At 42.4% G+C, this 20,799-nt stretch overlaps 2 protein-coding genes and 1 non-coding gene across 3 annotated transcripts; all 3 read right to left on the reverse strand.

The window, feature by feature from the left end:
* Window positions 1-9,245: 9,245 nt before the first annotated feature.
* Window positions 9,246-9,356, reverse strand: trnal-caa (transfer RNA leucine (anticodon CAA)). The gene is made up of 2 exons: window positions 9,319-9,356; window positions 9,246-9,291 (listed from the first exon to the last, which is right to left on the reverse strand). It is a non-coding gene; the product is annotated as a tRNA-Leu (tRNA).
* A 7,697-nt stretch (window positions 9,357-17,053) lies between these two features.
* LOC148663082 (zona pellucida sperm-binding protein 3-like) lies at window positions 17,054-18,090 on the reverse strand. Its single transcript, XM_088630868.1, has 5 exons — window positions 18,019-18,090; window positions 17,767-17,941; window positions 17,572-17,689; window positions 17,273-17,373; window positions 17,054-17,195 (listed from the first exon to the last, which is right to left on the reverse strand). The coding sequence occupies exons 2-5, from the start codon at window positions 17,889-17,891 to the stop codon at window positions 17,054-17,056; spliced, it is 486 nt and encodes a 161-aa protein (XP_088486994.1). The 5' UTR covers window positions 17,892-17,941; window positions 18,019-18,090.
* Window positions 18,091-18,201: 111 nt separating this feature from the next.
* LOC148663083 (uncharacterized) lies at window positions 18,202-19,050 on the reverse strand. Its single transcript, XM_088633024.1, has 2 exons — window positions 18,415-19,050; window positions 18,202-18,313 (listed from the first exon to the last, which is right to left on the reverse strand). Exon 1 carries the CDS (start codon window positions 18,970-18,972, stop codon window positions 18,589-18,591), a length of 384 nt encoding a protein of 127 aa, XP_088489150.1. The 5' UTR covers window positions 18,973-19,050; the 3' UTR covers window positions 18,202-18,313; window positions 18,415-18,588.
* Window positions 19,051-20,799: the final 1,749 nt, after the last annotated feature.

The raw sequence follows: 20,799 nt of genomic DNA on the forward strand, positions 1-20,799 counted from the left end.
AGCCTTAAGCGGGAAAAAAATCACAACATCTCGCATTTCACGTGTTTAATGTTAACTGTCTCAGTGGTTGCCTCGGTGATTGATGGCTCTTCTCCCTCGCAGGGTGACGGTAAATTCTTCAGAGAGGGAGTCTTCCAAGCACGGCTTTTCTTTATCAAGAGCTGAGACAACAGAAACAGACTTCCAACTGACATGAATTACTTCTTGAGCGTTTATGACTGTCTTTAAAAGCTGAGAGCAGGTGAAAAAGTCTTTGGAAATGAGTGCTGACAGTAAACAGAGCTGACGCTCAGCTGCAGACAAGCGCTCCTCTTTAGTATAGTGCTGAGTACCCCCGCTTGTTGCGCCGGAGAGTGGGGTACGTTTCTGTGACAGGGCGTTGGTTTAATTTTTTAACAACCTGACTTCACTTAAAAAGTGTACTACGTTTCGTACTAGTTAGTGCGGTAGAATATGGAGATCATCTCCAGCTTTGAGCTCAACTGCAACAAGAAGTCATGCTAAATGTAGTATAGTGAGTAGACATCGCGAGACAACAGAACGAGAGAGTAGAAGGCAGGAATATATGGTGTAAAGGCGTGATCTGTGTAGTTAATAAAATAGTTAAAATAATATAAAAACGTCTCTAAATTTAGATACACAACATTTATGGCGACGAGAGATGAGTGGTTAACGGACTCAAAGCAAGCAGAACACTGCTGATTTTAGTTCTCTTGCTGGTAGAAACGAACTTCTGAATTTTCAGACTTTTCGTTTAGCTTGCGCCATGGAAGATATGGTAGCCGCGCCGAGAAGCTTTGCTTATGCTCAGCTTTTTCCACCATTTCTACTGAACCTCGGAGCTCCGGATTTGTATTCGGAATACAAGATATGGATGGAGTCCTACAGATTTTTTTAAATAGCCAGTGGATCTACAGAAGCTCAGGATGCCGTAAGACGGGCTACACTACTGCACTGTATCGGGGCTCCCGTGCAGCGGATTTTCGCCAACCTCCCTGGAGAAAAAGGTACATATGAACAGACTGTAGCTGCCTTAGACGCTTACTTTACACCGCGGAGAAAAGTGGTTTTGGAACGGCATAAATTTAGGCAGAGAACTTAGTCTCAGGACGCATCTGTTGTTGCTTTTGTGACTGCACTAAGAGAACTGGCTAAATCTTGTGACTTTGGAGTATTGGAAACTGACATGTTAAGATATCAACTTGTGGAAAAATGTGCACATAAGAGACTATAAATTGCTGCAGGAGGAAGGGCTGACTTTAGAAAGAGCTCTTAAAGTCGCTAGAATTCATGAAGCAGCTCAAGCAGAATCAAGAATGCTTTCTGACCACAGTGACAAAGTGACACTGAACGGGGCGCTCGCTCAAACTTTACAAACAAAAGCCGAGCAGCCGGACGCAGTCATGCTAGAGATATAGAAGAACAGGGGACGGCTGACATTACATGTTACAGGTGCGGACTAACAATGCACAAAGCAGATGAATGCGGAGCGTGAACAGCAAAATGTCTACACTGTAAGAAAACAGGACATTATGCACACGTCTGCAGAACATCACGTCCGAGTTTAAGGACAGCAACATCAGAGATTGGAAGTTAGGGAGTTTCAGGTCTGTTTTTTTATTATAGGTTCAAGAAAGTCTGAATACCTTTGCAAGAAGTATTTCAGAATCCCACTCAAATCCAGTACGAATGCCGCATAAATCTGCATTGTACAATTAGTATACTGTTTGTCCGTTGAATCAAACACGCCTTATGAAGCATTTCTAAAACAGGAGAGATCGTTAGGGAATGCGTCTTCCTGTAAAAATAAAATGACTTCAAGGGCACTAAAAGCAGAGGTGTGAAAGCCTGCTCTACAGAAGAACTATAGCCAGAGATGCCAAAGAGGTCGAGATTTCACCACGTGAGAGAAAGCATCTCAGAAAACGAAGCTGCGGTCAATTCCACGCGTTATAAAAACACTAGGTCAAACAACAAGAGCTGAAGAGCCGCTGTTGAGAGTAACTTGGCCGAGTGCTCTAAGGAGCTGGCTTAAACCTCCAGCCTCTTCAGGAGCATCTGTTGGAGTCGCACTGCTACAGCGTATCTCCTTGTTAAGTATCCCTTTTATTGTTGTTGCTGCCTCCAGGCGATGTAAACCAGATTCAGAAAAAAATAATTTGAACAACATTATTCCCATATTTCCTCGAAGGTGCGGTGGCCAAGTGGTAAGGCGTCGGTTTTGTAATTGTGGGTTCACCCCACCCGTGCCTGTTTCATTTGTCTCCACTTTCCTTTAGTTTCAAAGTCTTCAAAAAAACTCGCAATGTAGGAGTCTCAATAGTAAGAGAGCATAACTGTCGCCAGTGATTAGTATTCTTGCATATCCTGCCTTGTTTTTTAGTCGACAAAGCTTGTCTCTCTTCACAACCATCTTCTGAATGATCGCCTCAGCATTGGGAAGGAACGTGCGCTTGGTACAGCCCCCGACTTCATGGTCTGATCACAAACAGATCGGGTGAGCTGTCAGTCCAGGTTGGAAGCACTAAAAATCTGACTTAGGAACAAGAAGACCATTTTTTTTAAACGAGTAAACGATAAAATAATATACTGCCTGCAAGACTATGTCAAGTTCAAGTTCAAGTCCAAGTTTATTGTCATTATACTCATACACAGGTATATGGTATAACGAAATGCTATTTAGCTAGCTCTCGGACATAAGTAGTACAAGAAAAAAACTCAACAACAATACAATTGTATAACAAAAGAAAGACAGAGACAACAGCCGATGTGCAAAAAACAACAACGGGCAGTGTGCAAAACAACAAAAAGGTAACAGGTTATGTGCAAAAACATGCATCAAAAGAATGAAATAAAGGGATAGAAATGATGGGGAGTGAGCTTTTTGACATGTAAGGTAGAGGTAGATTTTCAATGTGTGTTTGGGTTTTTGGTAAGAAAGAAGGCACTGTGAGGTTCAGATCATAGGTGAGAGGTGAGGAGAGAGTGAGAGAGGCTGGGAGTTTAATAGTTTGATAGTGCGGGGGTAAAAACTGTTTCTGAGTCTTGTAGTCCGGACCCGAACGCTCCGGTACCGTTTTCCATGTCATGCTAAACGCCACAAATTGTTCGTCCAGTTGTATCAATCGTCCTAAATTTACGGAAAATCGGATGTGACTGATACAATCCGCACCCATTTCTTCAGGATAGTTGAGCGGTTTAAAACAGCAAATTTACAGATTCGTGTCTTATAAGCTTTGTGTTTCGCTCTCCAAATAGAGGCACGGGTTCAAATCCCACTCCCGACAATCAGGCGTTTTACCCTGACTTTTTTACCTGCCTTTACACTGTTTCAGTCTTGTTGTGCTCGCTGACAATCACAGTACGAGGAAAACTGAGAAACTGGTTAGCAAAAACATAACGGACAGAAAAAAGCTTCGTAAACACGTGAATGTGGTTAGCAGCAGTAAGGTATGCATTCAAATGTTTAAGGCTGATTTATAAAAGCAGCATAAGAAAGGTACAGCCTTTGTAAGAATTTGCGGGTTTTTATGCTGCTTGGACTTCTTTCAAGCCTATGAAGTGACCCCCGTTTTAATTTCATTTTCAAACTTCAGAACCGAATAACGAAAATGTTTCATGTGTAACAGCATTCCGTTGCAAATACCGTTTCCACGATGTATTCAGCGACGGGAATGAAATGTTTTAGTGCTGGGTCAAATGCGAGGAATTTCAGAAAAACCTGGAAAAGCAACGCTTGCAGTAAATGACATATCTAAAGCGTGTTGTCAGCATGAGCAGAACAACGCAATGCTCTGTAAAAACGATCTGAAGCCGCAATTACTCTTTTATCTTAGGCAGTTCATTCCGATACGATGTTTCCTCAGACTAAATGAAATGCCGAACTCCAAACATGTTGTTGCCATTATTGTACTCCTGCTGAAAGAAGAAAGAAAGAAAGGTGGTGTAAATGAACTTTGTCGCCCGTGGGAGATGTCAAGCGCATTGGACATGAAAAGTGCCGGATAAAACCCATTTCTATACGTTTCTCTTGGTGTCGGGGCTCCTATTGAATGTAAATGAGGCAACGTGCTCAGCCAGCCGACTCAGCGCTTACTGAACGCAGGTGTCTGAGCGGTGTGTCCAAGTCGCAGTAAAAGAGGAGGATTCTGTTGGCGCCGTGGCTTAGTTGGTTAACGCGCCTGTCTAGTAAACAGGAGATCCTGGGTTCAAATCCTAGCGGTGCCTTTCTTCCTGTCTTCTCGCACCGTTTATTGTTATAGAGAACATGCTTCTGCATTACCTCAGTCAATATCACCGGGAATGTGAATAGAAATGTAAACATCAATATTTCTGCTGTCTCCTGAGAAACGCAAGTATAGAGTCAAAACACAATAAATAATGCTAAAAAAATATTCAGTTAACACCCAGATGTGACAAAACACATTTAAGACTTACATCCCCTTTAAATATGTATTTCCTTAATATCAGTTCTCTTCCCTCCCCAGGACACCTGCAGATTCACTAGAGCATATTAAAAGCTGTGTGTAAGTCTTACATGTGTTCTGTCACATCTGGGTGTTAAATTAATAGATGTGTTGTGTTATTTAATATGATTGGACTCCACGCTTGTGTTTCTCGGGAGACAGCAGAAATATTGGGGATTTGCGGCTACAGAAAATAATGTAACTTTACAGGCAAAAGTAAGGTTAAGTTAAAGAAACAAAAACGTATTGTCACCTTTTTCAACGAGATTGTTTAAGACATTTGTTCGGAATAGTATATCTTCTCGTGTCTGTGGCTGTTATCCTACAATAACGGTGGTGAAATAGCAGGAATGTGCGGAAAGAATCGGAGATTGAACAGAAGACTCATCCAGTCGATAGTAAGGTTGTGTAGGACCGCACACCCTACGATGTCAGTGTTGAGTAGTGAGGTTTAAAAGCTTCTTCACGAACCAGGAAGGAGTACAAACCTAAAGTCTTCTGATCCGTAATCAAACACGTTATCCATTGCGCCATTGGCGTTTGTATTGCATTCAGAGCCGCTACTATTCATGTGTCTTGTATGTGTGTCTAGTTACTACGTCTTTCATTATGTCTGGTTTAAAATAATGTATCTTTAAAACAGACAAAGGGTTTATGAGTCTCCCTGAAATTCACACACGAAGAATAAAAAATATCTCGTTTAAAAAGAATACAGAGATGCCGGCGATAGAAAACGGAGCGTCTTAAGTGCGCGCTATCACTGAACTAAACTCCCGATCGATAAGTTTGTCGGCGGCTTTTTAATTGTGTTAGGAAGAGCAAACAGTCCACAGTGTACATTTTAAAGGTCTAAGCAAAACAATCTGACGTGAGGATTAGGATTAGGATCCAGAACAGGATCCTTTACTTCTTTATATACTGAGCTTTCGGGTGAAAGACAAATTCGCAATTTTCACTTTTTGATTAAGGAACAAGAAAACACCATCCTTCGAGCTGGATTCAAACCAGGGACATAAGAAATGCCCACTGTTTTTGTCTATAGTCTTAAGATCCAGCAATTGAGCTATCGAGAGGTCGGAAAGCAAACGCTTTGTCACACGTGTAGCCCAATGTAGTGTAGTGTTCCTCTATTTAAATCCCAGTTCGACGTCAAAATACTCACTCCCATAGTCTCGTTCAGAAGAAGAAATGGACCAGGCTTCCACTGTATAAACGTCCAGAGTTCTTATAAAACGTTTGAAGGGACATCAGTGCAGGCTGAAATTGACCCTTTTTCTAGTGGGATCAGGATCATATAAAACCTTTCTTTTGGATTGAGAAGAGGATCATGGAGACACTCAAAATACCCCTGTCTTTGCTTCTTTCAAGGATGAATGGAGTATTGAGCTGCAAGCATCGGTTTAAATCAAAACTCTCTGCTACTGCAGTTGCTTGTTTGAGAGTTTCTTCAAATCTTTCAACTGAACGTTGATATCAAGAGATATTGACGGTAATATCATAGGGACTTTGGTTTTCTTTTGATCGAAAATTGTATTAAAATACAAGCCTCTTTCACAGTTGTATAATACTTTCCCTTGCATCCTCAGATAAAATTTCTAAATACCACAAAGTTACAACATATGGAATAGCATTTATTTTAAAATGTATTTTAAAATTTGCATTTATTTAGAGCTATATTTAGAGCTTAGTAAAGATAGCATTGCTAATATTGATGGAGTAGAAATGTAAGATGAATTGATAGCTTTTTCTGAACAAAAAAAGTCCTACAACGCCTCCTGTAACAGGTAAGGACTCATAGCAAGACATTGCTATTGCATTGCGCATTTTGCAGATACGACCAGTTTCTGCTTCTGGTGAGTGCATCTTTTCCAAACTGAAATTAACAAGAACATTTTCAAGATGCGCCATGTCCCTAAATCGTTCATCAGGACTACTATTAATATCAGGTGAAAGCAGTACAAAGCATAAATTTAACCTAAATATTAAGAGACTATATCTGTCAGCTACTGCTGTAAGCCATGTTCAGGCAACGCTAGAAATATTACTGCTCTACTACAGTAGCTAAAGAAAGCAAGTCCGACTTAGAAACGGATCACAAGTCGAAAACATAAACCGACGAGAATTGGATTGGAACCCACGCGTGCAAAGCACAATAGAGTAGCAGTCCATCGCCTTAACCACTCGGCCACCTCGTCACAATAGCCACCCCCCTTGGGCATGATTTTGCTCGGCGACCAGGCTCAGCGCACATCGACCTCAGATGTCTCAGAGGGGTGTGTCCAAGAGGCTGTATAAGAATAGGTAATAGGTTTATTCCATGCTGAAAAAAAGAAGAACGAGAACACAACGTTTCGCCCGTGGAGCCTTCTTCAGGTGTGAGAGAGAGAGGGCAGTAGGCAAAGGTAAAATAGCGAGAGAACAAAGGTTTGAGGGTGGGTACCCACCTGTATAAGAATAGTATTCTGCCAGTGCTGTGGTAAAGCTGGTTAAAAGACCTGTTTCATAAAGAGGAAATCCTGGGTCCGAATTCCAACGGTACCTTTTTTTCCTGTCTTGTTTTACAGAACATGTAATTTGGGACACTCAAAGAGGTCTTGATTTGGTTTAATGCGTTTATTCATTTCCTTTGCAGAACAACTTGTTTTTTTTTTTAAATCATACAGCTTGCGAAAGATGAAATGCGAGCGAATTTTTTTGTTCACCAAAAGTATGTAAATGAAAAAAAGCAAGGTGTAAGCATTTCTGTGGTGCAATCGGTTAGCGTTTTCGGCTATTAATCCCCAGGTGGGTTTTTTGATCCCACCCAGGGACGCACTTCTTCCTATAGTAAACATCATCACCGCAAGAATTTAATTGTTCCGCAAAACCTGAACTATTTTGATATTTACTCAAACAATTGAGTACCAGAGTCAACATTACCGGGAATTTCCAATAATTACCGACATTGGCAACTTGCAAGCAGTTAGTATTCACCCATAGAATTATATGTTCCAGTGAGTGAGGGAGAATTCACTTATGCTCCCGTTGCATCTTCAGCTAAAGTAATTTAAAAAACAATGCAAAACTGTTCGAGAACTTGTCAAGCAAAAACAACAGATCGCCGGAGTTCTATTTTAATATTTTCGTATATTTACCTTAATTTGAATATAAATGTTAACATAAACGCTGTTCAATATAATGTAATGTTGTTGTACTTTTAAAATATTTTAGCTGAGGGTGAGAGGGGGGATATTACGCCTTGCCAAACATCTAAAATAACTGTAAAAGGGGATGGCATTTTAATAAAACTGGCAATCAAAAGAAAGTTACAATTTGTATGGTCTTATGCTCAATATCCCTCGATATTGAAGGTCAGATGAGGAATTTGAAGAAATTATCAAAGAAACAACGGCAATAGCAGAGGGTGTTGATTTTGAACCAGTGTTTGCACCTCAATAATCCATCAGTCTTCGCTTGACAGGCTTCCTCAAGATATTCGGTGTTCTATACAAAAAATCGTCAATTAAGCGCAAATGTGACAAGAGGCAAAGACTGCGGTAGAGGAGGAATAAACTCCACACGATGACTGTATGTATACGTCTGTCTAATATTCGGCCCCTGCAGGGGCATCATATTCGCTGAACTGCCTGCCAGCGTGTGTACGGTCTTATAATTCAAGAATATCAATGGTCAGACGCTTACAACGGGTGTTTGTGTTTGTATTATTTAGAGAATTGAAAAAACATTTTCAAAACTACAGCTCGAATGAAATTTAAAAAAGTTTATTTGTCTCTTTGCTGTAACAACTGTGCCAAAACTATTCAGATACATCAAAATAGCATCAGAATGTAACTAGATTTTATTGGATTTTAGGAAATTTATTTTTGCGCATTTCTCTATACGATCAGAATACCTTCCTGTTTTCACCGTGTTTATTGTTTCTGCCTATGATCTCGGAAAGAAAGATCCAGTATCTGTTCACCGAAATATTCCAGGAGTTTGATATGGTTTGAGAGAAGTGTATGAAGGTAATGAAGGAGGGAGGACACGCGCATTCCGCACGGGGAGCGCAGAGCAATGAGCTGCGCCTGCAGCTCTCCGAGTCTTTTCTTATACAACCTCTGAGTCCGGACACACAGCGTCTCCAGCCAGAGATTTACAGTTCAGAAAACGGCTGTCTCGAGCAGAAACTGATCTTCCTGCTTTAGTTAAGGTTTGGTTATTGTGGGGGTTTAGCGCTTGTATCTCTCTTCTCTTACTAAACACTATCTACTGTAAAGTATATAAATAGAAGCTAAAATGCAGCTAAAATACTTCAGTAAGGCCGAGCAGATAGGAAAGTTTAATAAAAATGTTCTATGATCTATGTTCTAGTTGCCCATATTTTTTTAACTCTCTGTTCGAGCTCTGATTTAATCCTCTCGGCTCCTGCCGCTGTCACCGGGAGAGTGGCTGCATTCCGTAGGGCTACAGGCTGATTTCACAATGCCACATTTAATGAAATACAGGGGAAACCGCAAGGAAAACAATATGTTTTAATACATCTTCTTCTGGATTTATATTTCGGTCTTTCACCTTTGAATGCATACCTTGACCGTAAATCTTTACTCGATTACAGGCACCCCAAACAGTTCTTAAGGGAGAAATCGAAGCCTATTTGACTTTCTGCTAATCACATTGAAGTGTTCACGAAGCATTTCCCTGCCCATCATGTGCCCGCAAGCCTGTTTCTCCGTTTTCTTCTTTCTGTCGTTGTCAGCGAGCACAAGAAGACAGGAAAAATGCAAGAGAGGGAAAAGCTGTCAGGAGTGGGATTTGAACCCACGCCTCTATTCAGAGACCAGAACACCCAAGCAATGGAAAGACAGGAGTCCTTGAGTCTGGCGCCTTAGACCACTCGGCCATCCTGACGAGTTGTGTAAGTTGGTGTGTTAAAAGCACCAGTAGTTCACAAAACTGAGAAATGCTTTGCTGGAGAAGCGCCACGTTGCCTAATGTTGCCTAAACGGATCGCGGAAATCAAATATTCGGATCGATTTAGAGTGTGCTTTACAGCCTTTGTGTAATATTTTAAATTGTTTTTAAAAAGTGTGTACTGTGTACTACGTTTAGGACTAGTTAGTGTGGTAGAATATGGAGATCATCTCCAGCTCTGAGCTCAACTGCAACAACAAGTCGTCCTGAACAAAGTCAGAGTTCAGCTGAACCTTTGCTCAGTGTGGTGCTCAGGACTCAGGAGTATTGTTGTGGTTCTAATTAGCACGAACTGCAGGGGCTCTGAATCAGAACATTTCAATTTATCTGTTCAGTAAGTTAAAATGCAGGACATGTTAAAATCAGATTATCACTGTGTCTCTGTCCCGTTTGTATATAACCGAATGTTTGAAAGATACCAGTAAGGACACACAACTACTGATGCGGTACTTATTGGAAATAGTCCCAAAACAAGTACGTCCGGCAGCTGGTAGACCCCTGTAATAATTTTGCAGTGACACTTTGAAGATTTACGCTCTATTTAAATATTAATTTACTAAATTTCAGTTCTCTTTTCTCACACTCCCTGGCATAACTGAACTCTCACTCTCGCATACTAAAGGCTTTACATTCATTAGCTGTAATACAGATTCTAATAAAGACAGAATGAAACTGTTTGTTTTGTGTCTCATGGTGATCCTCTTCTCGATCCAAATGAAATGTTTAATATGATCCCTCGAGAAAGAAAAGGAGTCAATTTCCGCCTGGGAAGATTGATGCTCCATCAAACATTTTGTAATATCTCCGGAAGTTTATACAGTAGAATCCTGGTATGTGGCTTAAATTCAAGGTAAACAAGACTAAGGAAACGAGTTGGAAACGATGTCGATCTGGGATTTAAATCATCCGGAACATTTCACTACATTGGACAGTATGTGCCAGAGAGCATCTCCTGACATCTGTTGGTAGCTCAGTTGGTAGAGCGGAAGAGTGTAGTGGAAACAAGAGGGAATCCTTAGGTTGCTGGTTTGACACTGGTTCGAAGGAAGGTGCCCTTTGTGTATTTCATTCAAACAGTTAAAATAGCCGATATTTTTCCACTCAGACTTTGATCACAAGCTCAATAAACGACGAAGCAGAGGCTCTTGTTCTGAATTCAGCTCACGTCTGATTGTCTTGTTTTGGCCAAGATCTGATCTTTGAATTCAGGGAATACTCTGTCTGCTTTGTACAGTAATTCAAAAGTAGATACAAATGTCACTTTTTTATTGTAGATATAAAGGTGTTCTCTGTTTTCAAAGGATAGGTACTTAATTGGCTTTATGATTTGGTTTTGATTTTGTATCGTTGTATTATTAAGTTTGTGCTTTTTGTGTTTTTAACATATTGTGAACTAATTTTCGAAACAAATGCTTACAAAAGCAGACATGGCACACATCTGTTTATACCAGCGGTGAATTGTATATTTTTATTAGGTAGAAGCTACTGCGCACTTCTGGGAGTATAACAGGTTCGAAATAAAGTGGCAAAAATATAAAAGGGGAAAATACCCCAGACTGGGTGTAAAGGCCTCGTTGTGACTGTTGTTTTATTGTTGAATACGGCATACTGTGCACGAAATGTTGCAGAAACACAATCTGATAGTTAAATAATTAGTATGAGGCCACGGATCCAAATATTAATTGCTGATTTTTTTAAGTGATATCTTCCTATCCTCTGGTAGAAGTAACACGATGTGAGCAATTGTTTTTTGTTCTTTTTTTTCACGTTGCGATCCAAAAAGCCTCAGATGCACAGTCTGACAGCAACCAAACCAGAATGGATTCTGCTGGGAGCCGGACTGAGCTCATTCTTGCTCCCTGTGCTGAAAACAGAATTAGCTCTTCCTCGAACATCGTCTACAGCTGCTGGATGGTGCTCTACGTCTTGCTGCTCCAGCAATTATTTGGACGAAAGACAGATCATTTGTGCGCTTATAACCTTCTCGCAGCTACAGGCGAGACTGAAGCTGGCGATATAAAGGCAAGCGCTGGTACACCTTCTCGAACTTTCACAATCGCGATAAACATTTTTTTAAGACCTTTGAAAAACTAGATATAGATATAGATAAAACTAGATAAAAAACATGAGCTTTATCGGTTTTTACATTAATCGATTTTGAATCAAATTTGATCTTTTTACATTGCATTTTACGTTGAAATGTAGCATGCATACCTAATCCACCAACGGACAGAGCAATATTTTACGTTGCCTTCCAGAGCTTCCAACGTTTGATGGATTTGTATGGGTGTCTGTATGATACCACTACAGCACTGGCGTAGGTGCAAAATCCACTTTCACAAGACTTTTTCAGTGTCTTCTCTCTCAAATGGACCGAAGCACAGGAGCCAATATAAGAGAAAACGACAGATGTTTAAACAGAGGATGTCCCAATGTCTGGGACAACGCATTGTGATTTTGTATAAACGCAAATGGTTTCTCATTTAAAAGCCAACAATATTCTTTTTCTCCCTGGCGCTAATACGCTACCATACATGCGAGCTGTTGTGTGAAAGAAAATTCATATGTGCGTAGGAAGGCAGAATAAAATCCAGAACTGTGTTGGTGACATCGATAAACAGGGCTCATGTTCACAACAAAACTTTACTGTATAAAAGGTTAATATTCGTAAATATATATTTTTTTTAATTATGCAAGGTGTCTGTTAAACCATTCATGAAGGATTTTTAGACAAAAAAACACACCATTATATGAGAACATATATTTACTATATCTGCATTTAACTCACTTTTTAACAATATCAATTTCAAGGCCGATATAAATTGCTGCCCTGCTTTTTTGTCATAAATACACAAGCTTGTTATGTCTTGTGTCAGAAATAAACTGCATGAAATTTGCTAAAGCAACAAAGAGTAAGCGCCACAAAGAAGACAGAGATTTGCGTTTATAGTGCAATATTATCTGGAGCCTTTAAAATTACTTTAAATGCAATTTGTTTTTCTCTGTGGCTCTAAGGCTTTGTCATCTACTGTAGTTATTCAGGAGAACATTATGTTAATCGTATGGATGAAACGTTTAATATATTCAGGTGGGTAGCTACGTCAGCATGCGTATCTGCAAAGGAACAAGTACTACTGTAGGTTTATTCCATGCTGAAAAGAGAAGAGAGAAAACAAACCTGAAGAAGGTTTCACAGCTGAAACGTTGTGTTTTCTCTCTTCTCTTTTCAGCATGGAATAAACCTATTACTTGTTCCTTTAATATATTGTTCGGTTTGACTCAAAATGCTTTACTACTACAAGAGAGAATTATAGTATGGAGGATGAGACAAATTTATGATTTCTTGGAAGAAAATGTTTTTTCTTTGCATTCAAAATGAATCGAAACTTTAGCGCGACACACAAACCCTTTGTCTTTTTTAAAGATATAATATTTTTAAACAGACAGTATAGAAAACGTTTTTTTTTACTAAGCAATTTTGGCCAGGGGCGATGTATTACTAGTAGTGGCGCTAGGGTCACTATGGTGCAGTTGAGCACCGTAAGATTAGGGCCAGTGACGTAATGTATAACGCATCTGACTTCGAAACAGAAGATTGTAGGTTTGACTCCTGCCTGGCTCATGTTGCTTTTTTAACACGGTATTGTCTGAAGATCAGCTCCTGTTCTGAGCTCAATAGCAATGCAAAACTGTGCGTAACAAAGCTGGCGAGCAGCTGAACTTGTGCTCAGTAGTCAGTACGGTGCTGAGGGTTCAGTACTGGCGGTGTTCTAATTAGCACGAACTGCAATGGCTCTGAATCTGACCATTTCTATGGAAGCCCGTTTCCGCCAGGGAGTAAAAATAAAAACGCGCTATGGTATCTCAGAATTCCGACTAAGTAACTGAGAATTGCGACTTAAAAACTCAGAACTTTCCGACTTTATATCTCACATTTGGGACTTCGAAATAACCCATATTTCATTGTCTGTCCTTTTGTTATTGTAACGGATTCGGGTTCCAGGGCTTGTGCCCTCACCGCTCCCACCCTAGTTCGTGCCTCACTGCATTGGCTCGAACCCAGGCCTTGCCTGCTGAGCTAAGGAGAGTTTTTTTTTTAAAGTAAAAAATGACATACAATGGAAATATTTAAAAAGTTTCAGCTTTTATAATTGTGAATTCTCCTGGATGTGAAGTGTCTATTTATGTATCTTGTTTCATATTGTCTTCGTTTTTGTATTTCTGGTGTTTAAATAAAAAAAAAAATTAAAAGCCCACCGTCCACTATTCCATCCGTGTACTATGGAAGCCTCACTACCGGAAATGGGATTCCATAAAAATTAGTGTAATTAATTTGATTTTTATCAGGTCACTGTACAAGACAAGTCTTCAGGCTTATAGATCCTATGATCTTGTACGATTCATCAATATAGTGTAACAGAACGGCCAACATACAATTTGTAGTTCAGGTGGATAGCTGCGTCAGCATGCGTAGGCTGCAAAGGAACAAGTAATAGGTTTATTCCATGCTGAAAAAAAGAAGAAATAAAATATGTTTTGGCCGAAACGTACCAGTAAACTTTACATTAACAATACCAGCCAACGATACATTATCATTTCACACCGGTTCTACAGGAATCTACAGCAGAGCCCTGAGTTGACTCCCAGAGTCCCACTGAGCCCATAGAATTCCACATCACCCATCACTCCTGCACACAGTCCGCTGAGAGCGCCTGTCCATAAACTACTGGACTGAGAACGGGATCAGATAATTCCCCATTTTCTTAATTCTACATCACAGGACTGTTAATGGTCTATTTGAAGGCATCAATTCGTATTCTTAAACCAGATGAACGCCTGGAATAAGTTAATATTACTTATACATAGTCGTGCTACAATACTCCAGTTGAAGGCACGCTTCTAGCTTTGTGGTACTCTGGTGCGTCACAAATTTACGTTTGAATTTCTGTGGATGAACTACTATAGGTGTACCCTCGCTCACTTTCTTTAGCGACAGTCGTTGCTCTTCATGTGAGTGATGTATTTGCCTGTTTTTCAGTTCACTTCCCTGCAAGGAATATTTACCTCAGAGCTCTCTTTCACAGACTGCAGGTGCTATGTTTGTTAACAGGTGTTATAGTGATGACATCTTTCTGTATGATCAGGACAGGAGCTGCAAGTCCACTGTGTTGTGGCTGCAGTACAATTTTAGCTTATTAGTATAATACTTTTTAACAGCGACAGATTCTTAAGATCACGAGGTGTTTACGATATTATTTCAGTATTAAGCTGTTACTACATTCGGAACTGTCCCATAGCATTCAGTGTTCCATCAGTTTGGCACTAAACTGCTTAGTCTATTGCAGGAATTGTACTTAGTCCTGTCCTGTAGTGTCCTCTAGAGAGCAGCAGCTGTTTCCTTGGGCTCATTGCAATTGGGAACATTGTGATTACTGAGCAGGGGACTAAAGTCAGCAGACGAGCGAGTTGCAAATCGGTATTAATCTGGTGTACAGAGCTGCATGCTAATCTTTGGATCATCTCCAGTTAATGTGATGCTGTTCTTACCTTGCAATTGACCCAATCTGACTACTGGCACCAACAACTCTGTTAGTACAAATAAACTTCTTGTGTACCTACCGTGATACATAAGTTTGGTGGAGAGGTTTGGCAGCCCATATTCAGTCAAAGGTGTGTGTGCAGATCACTATGATATACAGGCATCAACAAACTGACATACAATATTAAATGTTTAACTGATAAAACCCAAATGAACCAAACCTGAATAAATTAGTGGTGGAAAGAAGTCTTTTTATATAGCAAAAGGTCTCTGAGCCTTTGGTAAGAACGATGGGTATATAACCCATTGTCCTCAATATTAAAAATGAATCCTTGAGCACTGCTGTTGTACCAACGGTCCTCAAAAGTGCTGCCATTACCCCCGTCCCATAAAAGCCTAACATTACCCTTGCTTGCATAAACTGTAGAACGTGCCTTCACATTTCAGTTGCAGTTTAATCTATTATCACCCTACTCCCCACTTCATAACCTTCGCTCTTCTAATTCTGGTCTCCTAACTGTCCCCCAAGCCCGTCTACACTGTATGGGTGACAGGGCCTTCTCCTGTTATGCCCCCACGCTCTGCCCAAGGATAGCAGAGTCACCTTCCCTAAACTCCTTCAACTTCAGACTCAACACCTTGGTCTGTAGAAGAGCCTTTACTGAACCGGTTCCATTCTTTACCCCCCTGCTTCTACTTTCCTTAGTACCACCATCCATGGTCTCCTCTGTCTATTGGAATTGTTTTATCCTGTGTATTCTTATTGTAATTAAGACAAGTGCTTTGAGAAGCCACCTTTGGAACCATTATATAAAATAGTTTATCCTAAATCCTTGAAGCTTTAATAGGTCAGTGCAGTAGGGCTAAAGATTAACTGTTAGTGGGCCAGCAGGATTTGTGCAAGTTATAGGTAGTCACAAAGGAAGACTAGGATTCACTTGTTATTCATGACTGGGACACTGAAACAGGGGAGAGGCTTTGTGTAGTAAGCATTCAGTCTCAATCTACACAGTCTGTGCTGCTGGTAGAGGTGGTTGTAAACACCCGTCTTCCTAGTCAAGTACTGGGATCTCCAGTCTCAATCCTAATACTTCTCATGACTGTCCAATACCACTACTGTGAAACCAACACCCATAAGATAAGACCTCCGAGATTCTAACTACACCATTATTCACTGATGTTTGTGCACCAGTATTGTTCCTTTGCTAAGGAAGGGAAGGCCTACTTTATACCAAGCCCCTGTTGACAATCCCTTCCTTGTGTTTCTTTTAGTCAGTTTGTGCAGCCTAGAATAGGAAACCAGATCTCACTCTTACTGGGCACTACAGTAGCAACTCACACTCCATAAGCACTACCCCTCTCGGAAACAGGAGGATTTCCAGTATATTGAACACCTCTGTCTCTCCCCAAGTAAAAAAAAAAAGTCACACTACCCTGCCCAAGGAATAGTGCGGCCATCTTACCCAACTACAACACTTTATTACTCCAGACATTTTCAGTCCTCATTGGCAGCAATACGGGAAGCATTCTTAAAAGGGGAACCCCCACAAATACTTCCATTGATTAATGGGTCTCACTTCCCTTGAATTCCTCCACCCCATTCAAACCTATAAACCATAAAGAAACGAGGGCAGGCAGAAGGGTCTTTCACAGGTTTGAGATGTTGCCATTACAAGGCAAGTGGAGGCAGGAGAGTCACAAGGGCCAGGCTGGAGCCTTCATTCAGGCACCTGGGGAGGAAGAAGGAGAACAATCCAGCTGAACTGCAGGACACCCACCCCTACAGGAGCTCCTCCTGCCAGACCCTACCTGTCCACTGGCCAACATCTCCAAAGTCCTCTGCTCCCTCCACATCCTCACTGGTGCTCTCAGCATCCTCACTGGAGCTCTGAGGGTCTCCCTCCTCATCCTCAGTCCAGTCAGCTCCCACATCCAGAGGAGCTTCTACTGGTGCCACAGCCACCCGACTGCTGGTCACCAGGCTCCTGGTACCTGTGGACAAGCAACACCCAGGAGTGAGGGATCCGCTATACCCAGAGTCCCACAGTGATGCTACTCATCTAAACAGTCCCTTTGTCCAGCATGGGATCATTCCTCAGTTGTCCAAGCATGGTTGTCTCCTGGGCAGAGATGCATCCACAAGGGATAGAGAACCAGACCCACCTTCATTCCGACTGCCAGCACACCTGGAATCACAGCAGGCACAGACCTCATGGTCACCATACAGCTCCTCCCACCTGGAGGAAAGGTTTACAGGTGAGGCCTAAACCTGGCATGTCCCAGAGCACCCTCAGCAGGCTCCTTGCAGAAGTACCTCTTAGCCTCCCTGTTGTAGGTGCAGGACTTGGTCCCTGGTGTTGCTTTAGCAGGAGCCACAGCCATGACACAGTGCATGTACAGCTCAGTCACTTCATGCTGCAAGAGGGAAGGTCACAGCATTAAGGGATCAAGGCCAATAGAGGGACAGAGAAGGACCTTCTGCCATCAGTGAAGGCAAGCTGGCAGCTCTAGGAACTACAGCTGCCACAGTCTGGTTCACATCTAGATCATGGATGGAAAAGCAGACCATGGATCAGTAGAGCAAGAAGGCTGAGCAGCCTTTGAGAGCAGTACCTTCCTGGACAGCTTCTTCTGGAAGAGGAAGGCATCAATTGTGAAGCGGAGCACATCCTTCTGCTTGGAGGGGACAAACCTGGACAGGCAGCCATCTGCCTTGCTGTCCACCATGCACCTGGGGACAAGGACAAGGATGAACCCCTGCAGGCTCTCAGGGCTCCTGCCCACCTCCCCTCCCAGAAGGGGCCGTACCCCAAGTTGTCGATCACGGGGAAACGGGGCTGGGAGTGCTGGTCTGGTTTCTCAGTTACGTAACACGAGTGGATGTACAGCCTCTGCTCCGCTGTGGCAAAGTAGGCAGTGGCCTGGAAGTACATGGGCTGACCCAGGAAGTACTCATCCTTGGGAGAGAGCCGGACCCAGTGGGCTGGAGAGAGAGGCAGCATTACACCTGCACACAGCACCCCCTGCAGGCAGGTGGAGCCACTCGCTCAAGGAGCTTACAGTTGGTGGTGAGCAGGACAAAGCTGTGCTTGTTCTTCAGGTCCTTGAAGGTCCTTCTCCAGGCCCACGTGGGGACATAGCCAACCTTGAAAGAGTAGGGGAACCTGCAGGACAGAGGGGATGAGGGGCTTCTGGACACTTTCCCAGCGGCTTCTCAGCAGCAGCAGAGCCCTGCCTACCTGTTGTAGGAGCACTTGACAGGCACAGAGAAGGGAATGAAGCGATGCACAGGTGCACTGGAGGAGGGCGGGGCATAGCGGAGAGTGTTGGAGTACACCAGGCGGCCCTGGACAACCTGCAAAGTCACAGAGGAAGGGATATTCCCAGGAAAGGCAACCCCGATACTGGCCCTACAGCTCACATCGATACACTGCCTGTAGATGAAGAGCCGCTTACCGATCGCTCGGTGCCGCACTCGTGAAGCCCGTAGATGAAGTAGAAGTAACGGCGTGTGGTTCGGCTGACGCTGCAGTTGCCCAAGGTCACCTCCGATGGCCGACAGCTGAAGCCGAACAGGAGCCGACTGACCCTCACGTACAGCCTGCTGGAGTCGCACCACACAGCCACTCCTCAGGTGCCCCCGATGGCCGGGCGAGCCGGCTGCCGCCCTCGCTGGGGAGGAAACAGGACGCTCTTGATGTAGGCGGGTAAGGGGCGGCTGCCGGCTTCGGGCTTCATCTTCTCCTTGTCGAAGTAGGGCGAGTACGCGTCTCTGGACACGGGAAGGCGGCGAAAGTCGGGAGCCAAGGACTGCGAGTCGTTCTCGCTTGCAGACAGGTCTTCGGAGGGCGCATCTGCCAGGTTCAAATCCTCCGACTGGGCTGAGTCTTCAGGAGCCGGGAGGTCGGCCTGGAGCGCTAATTCCCGAGAGTCCCAGCCAGCCGGCCCGGCGGAAATCAGTGCGGGGAGTCCGGCCCCTGCGCACAGGCACAGCACAAAGAGAAACGAGCGCATTGCCAAATTGACGTCCCGCTAAACTGCTACAGAAGTAAGACACATAAACCACCAAACTGTGTTGAAGCAAGAGAGCATAAAGTGTGAACGCGGTGACTAGGTTTTTATACTAGCAGGACTATGCTACCACACACATGGTCGCACTACCGCTCAATCAACACAATCAATTACACACAGAGACCCGAATTGTTCTCAGCGTCTAATTAGAACCTGCTTCCAGTCTGAGGCGGGTCTCCGTGAAGCCGCCTGAACACTTTCCCGTGTGTATCTGACCCCAGCGAAGGAGTTCCACGTAATTTCGACAGAATGAAATCACCCACACTTGTAAAATTTGCTCAGATTAATTTATTGTTCAATTCGTTTCTAATTTCCAAGGACAGTGTTAAACTCGCTGTCAGACAGATTACGGAACATGCGACACGTCCGTCCACACTTTCTTTTATCGAGGGGGCTGTTCTATCAACACGTAATTTTACAATAATATTTTTACTAATTTTCATGTGTAATTGCATGTCATATTAAAATGTGTAATACAAGCAGTTCTTTGCTTCCCAGTAAAGAAATACTGATCAGCTTTTGACATGTTCTGATAATAATTTGTCTGATTTCTCAGAGATTGCTTTTGCTTCGCAGCACTGAGAACCAATGGAAGCCCGTTTCCGCCAGGGAGTAAAAAAAACGCACTATGGTATCTCAGAATTGTGACTTAGAATCTCAGAATTGCGACCTAAAAACTCAGAATTTTGACTTTATATCTCACATTTGCGACTTCGAAATAGCCCATATTTCATTGTCTGTCCTTTTGTTATTGTAACGGACTCGGGTTCTAGGGCTTGTGCCCTCGCCGCTCCCACCCTACTTCGTGCCTCACTGTATTGGCTTGAATCCAGGCCTTGCTAGCTGAGCTAAAGAACATTTTAGATATAAAGTCGGAGTTCTGAGTTACCAAGTCGCAATTTTGAGTTACTTAGTCGGAATTCTGCGATACCATAGCGCGTTTTTTTAACTCCCTGGCAGAAACGGGCTTTCATACATTTCAATTAGTCTGGTCAGTGCAGGACAAGTTAATGTAGAACCATTGCTATGTCTGTCTCTTGTTTGTATATAAATGAATGTCTTTGACAACTTAATGTTAGTTTTTAATTTAGTTTTACGATGTAGGTCATGCGTTAACATATGCACGAGCATACAAAATGTCTCCCTCCTGATTCAGCTCATGCTCCATAGGAGAGAAGCGATTCCTCCTGCTTCTCGTACAACCATATCAGAACAGAAGCCCGTGTCACCCGGCTCTGATTTAAGAGCAACTCACATCTTTAGCCCCTTTTTTTATTCGTGATCATAATTTTCTAAAGTTATGATCAATATTGAACTTTTTCTAAATAAAACGACAATAATCAAACATACAAAGTATTAGGAGTTGACAGGGTGCCCCTTTGGAATAGTCGTCAGAAAATGTGAGAAAAGGAAAGTTACCTAAGCTCTCACACACAGCATTAGAGATTGGAATCTGATTGTAAAAAAAAAACTACCTGTCTCCCCTTCATTTAACGGTGCTGTTGTTTTTATTTTACATGTTGTTAGCATTTTAATGAATTGTTAAAAGATTGATACACAAATCGCTAAATAAGAAAACGTAAAAACCCAACTGTAAGCAGTTGACCATTCATATTCCTGAATTTTAAATCCCTGTGTTTATCTGTGTCCAAGTGCCTGGTGCAGCTATTTTGAAAGCAGAGTCTATGATTTATTGCGGAAGCGCATTTTTGCCACCCAGGAAAAAAATCTTAATTAATAAATACCAAATTATCTCCTAATTACGAGATA

The sequence above is a fragment of the Lepisosteus platostomus genome, chromosome 5, assembly GCF_059453375.1.
Source record: "Lepisosteus platostomus isolate fLepPlt1 chromosome 5, fLepPlt1.hap1, whole genome shotgun sequence".
Classification (NCBI taxonomy): domain Eukaryota; kingdom Metazoa; phylum Chordata; class Actinopteri; order Semionotiformes; family Lepisosteidae; genus Lepisosteus; species Lepisosteus platostomus.

Coding starts and splice junctions, on each gene's coding strand:
- LOC148663082 (XM_088630868.1), bottom strand. CDS start 17,891: ATGTACTTCCAGGCCACTGCCTACTTTGCCACAGCGGAGCAGAGGCTG. Junction 17,374..17,571: donor AGAAGAAGCTGTCCAGGAAG/GTACTGCTCTCA, acceptor TCCCTCTTGCAG/CATGAAGTGACTGAGCTGTA. Junction 17,196..17,272: donor TACAACAGGGAGGCTAAGAG/GTACTTCTGCAA, acceptor CCTTTCCTCCAG/GTGGGAGGAGCTGTATGGTG.
- LOC148663083 (XM_088633024.1), bottom strand. CDS start 18,972: ATGCGCTCGTTTCTCTTTGTGCTGTGCCTGTGCGCAGGGGCCGGACTC.